General features: G+C 35.4%; 1 protein-coding gene across 1 annotated transcript in view; it reads right to left on the bottom strand.

The window, feature by feature from the left end:
* The window catches only part of LOC135641094 (sulfate transporter 3.1-like), a 4608-nt gene extending 2413 nt beyond the window's left edge, over positions 1-2195 (bottom strand). Inside the window, exons 1-4 of the mRNA XM_065156137.1 lie at positions 1721-2195; positions 1419-1626; positions 809-980; positions 251-316 (exon numbers count right to left, since the gene is read on the bottom strand). Coding sequence (XP_065012209.1) covers positions 251-316; positions 809-980; positions 1419-1626; positions 1721-2051 — 777 coding nt within the window. The 5' untranslated portion in view covers positions 2052-2195. The remainder of the gene's footprint in view (positions 1-250; positions 317-808; positions 981-1418; positions 1627-1720) is intronic.
* Positions 2196-11580: the final 9385 nt, after the last annotated feature.

Raw genomic sequence — 11580 nt, 5'->3', positions numbered from 1 at the left:
TCCTGCCTCACCAGTGGATGGTGAGCCTTCTTTTTCCCTGCAACTATGTCACGGGCTTGTGTCCTGACATGGATGCATGGGAAACTCTTATCTGCAGATACCCCTTTCCAGATTCGTAGTACACATTTAGTGCCACAAAATTGTTCATATGGGCAATAGTTTGAGAATTATTGGAGCTTCTACATGAATTGGCTACTTGTTGAATTCCAAAAACATAGTCATGGGTGGTGTAGTAGGACTGAGCACTTACAAAGAAACGTGTGAGGAGAAGAAAGAAGAGGAAGCAGCATCCAAGAACTGCACTTTCCCACCTCCACTGCAGCAAAAGAAAAAGGCACAATTGTTAGGAAGTGTGTTAAGGCAACAGTAAAATTGAGGTTACGCACACACCATTTGGAAGTCGACAAGCATCAAACATATCGATTCCACGAGACGAACTCCAAGAGTCATGATAGTAAGATACTCATACTTTTTTCTCGGAAAATGAGATTCTCACATCCATTATGAATAGGAACTCACAGTGAATACAGTTATCTACAGTCAACACCACTCAGAAAAAATTATCCACAGGAAAGGATATGGAGAGGTGTCACACACTTTGGGTGCATGATTTATCTGGTTTCAGATATTGATTCTATTCAGTAAGAATCATCACAAAATGATGAAAGGTTCTCTTCATTCTTTAATGAAAGGTATGAATAATGCAAAGGTCTTTACTGTTTAGTAATATAAAAATGAATTGAACCGGAATTGTTCGGTTGCCATTAATGACAAGTGGGGTTGGGCGGAGAGAGAGAGAATATTGAACCTGGTGAACTTGTGAGAAAACTGACTTCACGACCGAGACCAAGTCAGTGGCAGTAGTGAAATGTTGGAGACCCAGCATGCCTTTGAGCTGCTGTAGGCACACCACTGTGGCAGCTCCTCCCATGAATCCCACTATGGTTGCATGAGATAAGAAGTCCACTATGAAGCCAAGCCTGCATATAGATTTAGAAGAAGATCAACAGATTAAACCAAGTTTCTATTATATTATTTCCACAGGAAGAAATCAATAGCAAGCAAAACTTGGATTAACAGAATCATTTCAACTTCTCTTTCTGGAATCATGATATATAGAGCCCCACATCAAAAAACAAAACACTCTATGCCCATCCTTCCTGTCTCTATATTCCTTATGTTTGATAAGGTGAACAGGAAGTGTTAAAGTCTCCTGCATGATACGACAACGAGTTCTGCTTCTTTCCTGCAATTGTCTGCTTAGTCCTCAATCCTTATCTCACATATATATCCACATATAACCCCTTTCTTCTCTTCTGTTCAACCTGATGAATATTAACTCTTGCTTTTTGTTGTCACCCTCCTATTCTTAATTACCACCTTCCAAGTTTCTGTAAGTTGGCGATCGGTCAACATACCTCAACAACCCCAAGGCCGCTTGAAAGAGACCAGCGAAGAAAGTTGCAGTGAAGGCCAAGTGCAAGTACAATGCCGGATCCTTGGTAGGGGAGACCTCGTTCCCCAACATCGACCCGATCAAAAGAGAAGCTACGGCCACCGTCCCTACGGCGAGGTCGCGTGAGCTACCCATCATCGCATACACCAACGGGGGCACAAAGCTCGAATCTACAATCACATGGAAACCCTTCACTACCGCGCCAAACCGTAAACAAGCATCCCTACTAGTAGTACTATGGTTAATGGAGATGACTGCACTCACATAGACCAAGAATCGGTGGCAGATTCGCGAGCTTCGCGTAGCTGATCCCCTGCGGGATGGCGAGGCTGGCAATGGTGATCCCCGCGATGAGGTCAGACTTGAAGAGGCCGAAACTGTAGCTCGGAGCCCATTCGAGGATGGGCAAGAAGTATTTCAAGCCCAGTATAACCCTCCGCGGGCCGTGCTCGTTCCTGAACTGCCGGAGGGGGTCATCGGGGAAGAAGGTCTCCTTCAGGTTGGTCCTGAAGGTGTCGAGGAACGGCCGCGGCGGCGGCACCGGCACGCGGCGCGCAAACTCCGTGCCGGGGAACACGCCATCGGCATTCCCCATAAGTACTCAAGTAGCAGTAACTTAAACCTAAAAGAGCTGGACGAAGCTTAACGCAGAGGGGGAGACGACAGAAAAGAGAGGAGGAGAAGACCAAGCCTTCTTTAGAGAGACAGAGGGAGGGAAGCTGTAACTGAGCACAGAAGGAGGGAAATGGCGAGGGTGGGATTATATAGAGAAGAGGAAGGGGATGGGGGTGAGCCGAAGCGAGCTTCTCGTCTTAACCGGTGTAGGCGCTGGAGGGGGAGGCGTAGTGGCCCGGGGGTCCCACACGCCTGGATGGACATGTGGCCGGTCCACGCCGTGTCGGCACTCGGCAGCGTGGGAGTGGCCCTTGTGAGATGAACCCTACTGGGAAGGAGGAGTTCAATGGTTGAGGACGATAGGCACGATGCCTGGGGATTTAGATTTGTGGCAGCGGGACCCAGAAACTTGAGAGGAACCAAACTTACAATTCCTCTCAGATCAAGCAAATTTCCTTTTTGTTTCTTCTCTACATAAAATCTAGAGAGCTAAATGCATTTAAGACACTACCCTCCTCCCTCCTCTGTGGTGAAGAGGTCGGCAGGCAAACTATGGCAAAGAGAAAAGACAAATTGCCGAGTGTTTTTTTCCAAGTGATGGAAGTGCAATCATAATTGTTGAAATTTTGATAGACTTAGGCGAGATTGTGACAAGCAAATCTAAAAATGAAAGCTCGCTTTACTATTTCAGTTATTCAAATAAAATATATAAATCTCTTTTCTACTTTGTCTTCTAAATCAAAATTGTCTTTTCTACACGGTTTCCATTTACGATCAATCATAGATGCAAAGAGGCAACGCGTGACGCATTGTGCATCCCGTGTTAGCTCAAGTTTGTCTCTTTGTGATCATCGCCTTGTCGTCTCTGCTAATTATCTCACTCGATCTAAAAGATGTCTCATGTTCAATTTTTCTCGAGGCAATTCATTAGATATCCTTCTTATGGATGGGAAGATGTTTTCTAATGATACAATTCATTCGCCTTTTATATAGTTATGCTGTATCTACAAACAAAATTAATATAGAACATGTGTTGTACGTCAAATATGGAGATATAACAATTGCTAAATATGAATCTTTAGAAAGTTGCAGTGAGTTATATATTTGGTAAATAAATTTTTGGGTGAATTCTTCAAAAGAAAATTTATTTCTTTAAGCTTTTTCTAATGACATTATTTTTCTGCATAATAATATTTTTCCCTCTTTTTCACTCTTGATCGGTCTACTTATAATATTTTTATATTACGTTATGGTATTTTCAATAATATCAAGAAAATATTATAAGGTGATAAGATACTATACTTTTTTTAACATACTGTAAAAATATTATAAACACAATGTTTTTATAAAATTTGTTGAAGAATATTATATTATAATATTTTGTTTAGTATTACTAAAAAATATAAAATAGTGTAATAACACAATAGCTGATTTGATTAATCCTATATATAAATCAGACCCTATGAAAAAAGAGAAAAATCAAGCGAAAAAATATTTCAGGTATCCGACAAAAAATGAGGCTGATGAAAAAATTCTGAAAATAAGGATCACTTTCGTAAAAACATAAATAAATATAATTTTTTTCCTAAAAATTACCTTAATTTCTTCTTACATTTGTTCCTATATTTCAGCCATGCAGATGTGAGAGAAGGCGCTACGTAAACAGCTTCCATACAACGCTGCACACACCGGGACGTATTATGATACGTACAGATTAGTCGCCAATACATGCATAAATAGAGCATCATTTTCATTTTTCTTTTACGTCGTGGAGATGAAATTATATTTATATCCATCATTTAGCAAGAAATTTATTTGTGTTCTTCATTTAGCAAAGAAATTTATTTGTGTTCTTCTTCTTGTATGTTGACGACGAAGGACTTCGAGTCGCGTGGGGGTGCGTTGACTTGACGCGGGTGCAATGATTGATGCCCAATAAAAGAGAGTAGGAAAGAGCGTGGGTCCCACCATCACGGGTGTGGCGTTGACAACACCTGTGACCAGCTTTGGAGGCTGGCTTTTGTCTCCATCTGCAGCCGTGAATTTATTCCCTCCCCCTCATCACCACCGTCCACAACTCCTACACGGCTTCTCTTTTGGACCATTTCCTTCTGCAAAGAATATATATAAAGATAGAGAGAGATGTGACACATTATTAACGTATTATATATGGTGTATCTATATTGTGGTTGTGAGTTGATTTGTTGACCCCACCATCTCATCGTTGACTGCTCAAGAGACCAGCACTCTGTCAAGATTATGGCTCATATTTTATTTGCTTAGATAAGATTGTGTGTGTGTATATATATATATATATATATATATATATATATATATATATATATATATATTTGCTCGAGCCCACCATTTGTTGTGGTCAATGAAAATGTTATAATTTATTAAATATGACAAAATTTTAACAATAATGTTCACAATTAATTTAATTAGATAATTATCTGAAAAAATTTAAGATATACATTAAAAGAAACCTAAATGAATAATTGATTAAAGAGTATTCTAAATTACCGAGTCAATAAAATTTATCGTTGATAATTAAATTTAGATTTGGAGCACATTATCTATAATAAAGCAAAAGTGTAATAGATTTATAGGATTTTATGCCAATAAAAAAATCGAGAGTAGGTGCATATGTTATACAATTTTTTATCAGGTACTAGTATAGTTTACAAGTTTCATGGTTCTGAAACTAGATGATCTATGCTTGAATGTGTGTTCTCAAATTTTTCATGAGCATTATAATATTAAAAAATTCTTATCAATTAAAAAAAAATAAATCGAGCGTAAATAAATCATTGATTAAATAGAAGTTTATCAACTTCACAAATGGATATCTAAGAACAATTTTTGAAATGATAGAAGACACATATAAATTAGAATAATCAAAGATATTTCTATAGTTTACTAAAACAAAGATAATAATGTTATTGGTGGAATTCTTGATGTCATAATAATATATATGATATGTAGGTATGATCATGGTTCAGTTTGAGTCGAAATAAAATCGATTCGGAACTAGGTTTGGGAGGTTCAATTATTTCCAAGGGCATAGAATCATATTCGAAATTGGACTCGATACGAACAGATGAAATTATAAAAAGATATATTAAATCTAAAATTATGATTTGATTAAAAATTTTATGTTATTATGTGTAGGAAAATAATGCACTTTCCAAAGTGGAACTTTGATCAAAATTTTGAAATAAAGTTATGAACTTTTGCTACTTTAAATAAATTTTAATTAAATTTTTTTATTGGAAAATATATAAAAAAAGGATTCAGAATCGTTGAAATTGAAACAGAAACTGCTAGTTTTAGAACCGACTCAGAACCATCCGAATCTAATTCAATTCTAATCCCCAAAAATTAAAATCGAAAATGAAATCATCAGTTTCAAAATCGGTCATCGCTAATGATATGGATACATGGATGATATAAAGACACATCTACACACAATTTGGTACCCCATAAATGCAAATCGATCCAACTCCTTAAGATTCAAGAACAGAATATTTGATGTTTTCATTGACAATGATGGAAAAAAAGAAGAAACAATTTCCGATTGGTAAGAGGTGAGCTTCAGTAAAAAATTAATATCATGTGGTCGAACATTTTAAATCTTGATACCGAAAACAAGATATGACACCGCTTTTGGATATGGTTGCTCGAGCTAGAAAGCCTGTTTCAGTCGGCATGGGTGCTTTTCTTAGGTTTGATTGAACTTATATCCATTGTGTTTTAGGCTTTGTTTCCAACATAGCAAAAACAGTGCTATTTAGATATGGATTCTTCAAAACAGTTCAAGAAGTAGCTCAAATGTCTTCTTTACTTGTATTGATCTAAGAAACTTCATTGAATCTGATCTTTCGAAAGATATATATGGTTGTGGAGAAACGTAGGGATTGAGAAATCCCGCACTTTAAGATATTTGGTGTTTGCTAGTACATATTTGGATGTAGACAAGAGAAGTGTGGAACTCTCACTCTAGAGGCTCTTAAAATGCTGACTTGTGTGATACTCCCACAGTTGGAAGCCAAAGTTACTTGTAAGATCTACCACTTCCTTTCTCCTACTACATTTTCTCCATGCCAAACAAGTGCTAAGATGAATTGAATTCTAATGCTAAACCTAATTTGATGGCCACATTAAGGCCATTGTACAACTTATAGATTGTCTTCTAGTTCCAAACCTAACAAGGTAGTCAAAGCCCTATGCTTTTGTGCAAGCCATATTTTGTTGTGGGGTGCCAACCCTAACAAGATTGCTAATGGCTCTTCTTTCTTTCTCGTTCTAAATATCTTCGTCTTGTATGTTGGATTCATCCTCCTCATAATGATAAAGGAAAAAAAATAATTCTCATCTAGACCTAATTTAGGTGGGCAACAATATAAATCTTGCATTAGATCAACAAATAAGATAGTTTATGTGACCAAGCGTGTGCATGCACATGGGTCATTGGAAGTATTAAGGCTCTAATTCCATTAAACTATGATGATTTTGATTGGAAGTGTTAGTAATATCGTATCTAGAACCCTAGGGTTACAATTCGCGTTCCATTGCTTATCATAGTTAACTTTGTTTAGGTTTAGTTTAGTCCAACCACCACTAAAATCCTTAGTATTAGGTGAATCACAAAGACATCCATCTATAAGAAATTGCCACTCACTTCTAACTATATAATGGATGAATTGGGTCCATATCGTTTAGGGAGATTTCTTTAGGTATAGTTTGTTACCAATGATTAAGGATCATATAAACCCTTAATGACAGCACATTATTGGAAGCATTAAGTTCTTTTCTTTTTTTGTGATAAGGGAGTTTGATACATAGATGACTTGACTATATGTTACCTCTAACTTAGATGCTAATCAACTTGTCATGTAGGATAAATAGTCCACGTGCTCAATAGATGATGGCAAACATAATGCTTGACGATTCAAGTAACTCATCACATCCAAGTGATATCCGATAATCTTGTAAAATCGCTCCCATAAATGAACCACACTTAATAGTAATGGTTGCTAAAGCCATATATAAAAAGGCCTTGATGATCTTCGGACTTTATGGCTCTTTCAAATCCTAAATCATATTTCTTCAAAGTAACTAACTTAAACATCATATAGGATTTTATTATGCACACCCCAATGCAGTTTTTTGAAGATCCTTCATCGAACTCATTCATCTCCCGACATCAAATTTATGATAGACTTAGACTCAAACCAATATTGGCTTCAAATCCTCGACATATCAAACAATCAAAATTTTTTTTAACAATCCTCTAATTGTTATGGTTACAAATATTTTTTTTATACTATATGATAAATTAATTATCATTATATATATACATATATATATATATATATACATACATATACATATATATACATATATATATACAAACATATACATATATATATATATATATATATATATACATATATATATATATATACATATACATATATATATACATATACATATATATATATATATATGTGTGTGTGTATATATATATATACACACACACACACACACACACACACACACACACATATATATATATATATATATATATATATATATATATATATATATATATATATATATACATATATATAAATATACATATATATACGTATATATACATATATATTTATTTATTTATTTATGTATGTATATATGTGGGTATGTATATATGTATGTATGTATGTATGTATGTATGTATGTATGTATGTATGTATGTATATATGAATAAGTCAGAATTTGATTGTCTGAGTTGGAGAGGTGAATTAGATCCAACAGAGGCTTGTTCTGGAGCTATCTTAGGTTTTGCAATATCATATTGACCTGCAAAATCGAGTCAGGGGTATTTCCAATTGATGCCCCTTCGACGAACAAGTCATTCCCGAGGTTAGAAAATTCAAATCTAGTCAGGTAGAATTAGCTAGTGAGCTCGAAGAAGTTAATGCATATAATGCATACCTTAATATCCTTTTATAGGTAGTCCGAGAATGGTTATGTTTGAGATCACAAGGTGTGAGAGGGGATCTTGTAACATTTTAGGCAAGAGTGTAGCGTGATGTTCGCCACTACAAAAGTCCATGTCATCTTACCACACTTATCATGGGGTCAGATAGTTAGACATTTGACCACGTGCGATTTGCTGAGGCCACGTGTCCCCGGATCCGATCATCACTTATCGATTGGATATGACTGATAGGTGGTTAAGACAATTGACGTATTAATCACATTTAAGCTTATGTGTCTACCATGTTAGCTTTTCCTTATCACTAGCCCTGTGCCCCACGCCACACCCCCCACTCCAGAATTGTTGGATCATAGAGTCATCAATCCATGAGAGCTATGATCTTCACCTTTCGTTCGAGTGGTGTGCTACTGGATTTGAGGACATCTAGTTGGAGAGTGGTGTGAAGTGGATTTTGGGAGATGCATGTTTGAGCTACTAGGATGCATGTTACTAGAGTGTGCAGTTGGCCTATAGGTCATGTACCGTCAAAATGAATACTTGGCTTGTGGGTTGTGCATCATCGAAATACATATTTGGTCCGTGGGTTATACATTACCGAAGTGTACATTTGGCCTGTGGACTGTGCATTATGGAAGTGCACATATGACCCATGGGTTATGTCGTGGAAGTACACAATTGGCCTAAGAGCTATATGTCATTTTTCGATTGGTCAAATTGTAGACAATGTGGTCATGAATTTGGCCAAATTCATGGGCTATGTGATCAAATAGTCGACTAGATTGCTTGAGTGATGACATTCGAACAATTGATCATTGGGTTGGGAGTTCTAGTCCTTGATCACTCAACTAATTGGCTCAAGGCTTGAGGTAGGTGTTTGAACCCTTGGCAGGTCCATCAACTTCTCACCTCATGGGATTATGACACCTAAACTTGCATGCGTTAATTCGCTTGCCTACACCATTAGAGATTCAAAGGATCACAATAATTTTGATCAATTATCCCTAGCCAATGGTGCAGTACTATGTGTCATATTAGTCGAAGTGTTAGCCAAATAGGTAGTCAGGCGAAAGGTCAAGATCAGAGTGCTCCGGGGATTAATGGCTCTATAATCCAATAACCCAAGAGCGAGGGATAGTGAATAGGAAAGACTGACATAGTAGACATGTAAGCTCAAACATGGCTGATAGGTCAACCATCCTAGTAACTTGTTAGTCACATTTGACCGACAAGTGGAAGTCGAATCTAGGGACACGTGGCTTTAGCAGATTGCACATGGTCAAACGATTGACCATTCAACCTCGTGATAAGTGTGATCAAAGAACGTTGGCTTCTATCTATAGTAGTGAATATGGTACTACACCCTTGCCTAAAATGTCACACAATCCTCTTTCACACTTGATGATCTTGGACATAAGTATTTCTGAATCATCTATAAAAGGGCATCGAGTTATGCATTCTACACACTAACTTCTTCAAGCTCACTAGCTAGTTCAATCAGTCTAACTATATTTGAATTTTTTGACATCGTAAACTGACTTAATTGTCAGAGGGGCATTAATCGAGAATGCCCCTGACTTAGTTTCACCAGTTGACACACCGTTGTAGAAATTAAGTAGCTCTAGAATAAACCTACGTTAGATTCTATTCACCTCAATTAGATTCTATTATATATATATATATATATATATATATATATATATATATATATATATATATATATATCAAATTGGTATTGAGAAGCCTTAGAACTTAAATATGCTATTGTGTCAAACAAACAAAAAAAACTACTGTGACTGATACTTGCAATTTAGTTATCTTATATATAGATATATGTTATGGAGAATGCTTTAGCAAAAGTGCCAATTATTGAAGTTCTGTAGATGCTTTAACATCATTTTTATTAGGTTGTCATCACATAATTTCTACAATAATTCCATTTCAACATTAGATATTATGTTTTTGTCTTCGCATATTAAAACTGAAATCAATGAATCTGATAAACAACTCTCCATGCATATTGTGGGACTTCAAGGGTTTGACTAATAAAACAATTTCATAGAAAGCTTGGTCATGGAATAACAACAAGTAGTGAAGATGGGATTTAGTTTCTGATCTTGCTATTAAAACAATTCTATAGATTTTTACTAACTATATCTTTCAAATCCTCAATCATTGTTAAGTAGATTTGATACAACCCCATCATATCAATATCTTAAATATAAAAAATATTTTGGATGAGTTCATGATTGTCAACTCTTAGTAAGTAGATAACATCACCAGATTAGTATTTTAAGTATGAGAATATATCAGATGAGTTTTCTTAGGTGCATAATAAGTGATAACAAGTAAGGATCTTATTTTCGATGTCATCAGCGAGTGAGTGAAAATAAGTAAGCAATTATAATCAAAAGTTTGAACCATCATATTAGTGTTTGCCAATTAGAATCATGTAAGAGAAAACCTAATCCAAGGTATTTAAGAGTATCAAGGTACTAGGGTGATTCTTATCATTGTATAGGTGAATGAACTATCTGACCATTAAAAATTTTCTTCTGGTTCAATTGTTGAGCATATGTTAATTAAGGTATTAGATTAGACAAAAGGGTTCATCATTCACATGCACAAAGTACATGTTAGAGTTGGTAACTTAGGCTTCTCAACTAATTTGTGTTAGGAGGAAAAGACCTCAGATGCTAGAAGAAAAATCTAAAGATCAACAATCAAGTATAAATCAGGGTAGTCCAGACATAAGTTTTAGCATGATTTCTCTTAAGTTAACTTGAACTCAAGATCAAAATGTCATCATCTCTATATATGCAAAAAAGAAACTTTATGAGCATTTAAATTATTTTCTTTGATCCGTAAAATTTAAGGATACATGAGATATATATATAATAATTATATCATAATTTTTAAATTTCTTTCCTTAATGTAGGAATCTTTTCATACTTGAAATTTTAATTTTCCATGAGCCAAATAAAAAATCCACCCCCAAAAATTTGCAACATTTTGCTAAAGAACTCTAAAAAAACTTTAACCAAATCAACTTAACAAGAAATAGACAGTATGTCATCTTGTGATAAAACTAAAGAAAGCAAAGTCTTAATTAGAAGACTGAAATTTTTGGGCTGCATGAGTATTAAGATTAAGTTTAAAAATTATTATGGTAATGAGAAAGAAGAACAGCAGAAGATGAGAAGCAAACTTTTTTCTTTCACCATAAGCACTATCTACCCTCACTAAAAACAGTAATATAAACATCATAAAAAATTCACACACTTTATGAGACCCAACTTGATTCATAAGCTAAAATCAGTTCCATGAGACCCAATTATCATTTGAAAGTCAGCTCATAGTAAAGCAATCTCATTTACTAATTAATAAGGTGTGGTGCAATCAAAAAGTCTTGTATTGCATTCTGGTAGGTTACCCCACTATGTTGCAGATCCATTCATGGTGGGTAAGAAAGATAAAAGAGATGAAAGCCTGTTATATATAAAAG

Source organism: Musa acuminata, chromosome BXJ3-6 (genome assembly GCF_036884655.1).
Source record: "Musa acuminata AAA Group cultivar baxijiao chromosome BXJ3-6, Cavendish_Baxijiao_AAA, whole genome shotgun sequence".
Taxonomy (NCBI): domain Eukaryota; kingdom Viridiplantae; phylum Streptophyta; class Magnoliopsida; order Zingiberales; family Musaceae; genus Musa; species Musa acuminata.
The sequence above is the reverse complement of the archived record's forward strand: the minus strand, read 5'-3'. Positions and strand labels throughout refer to the sequence as shown.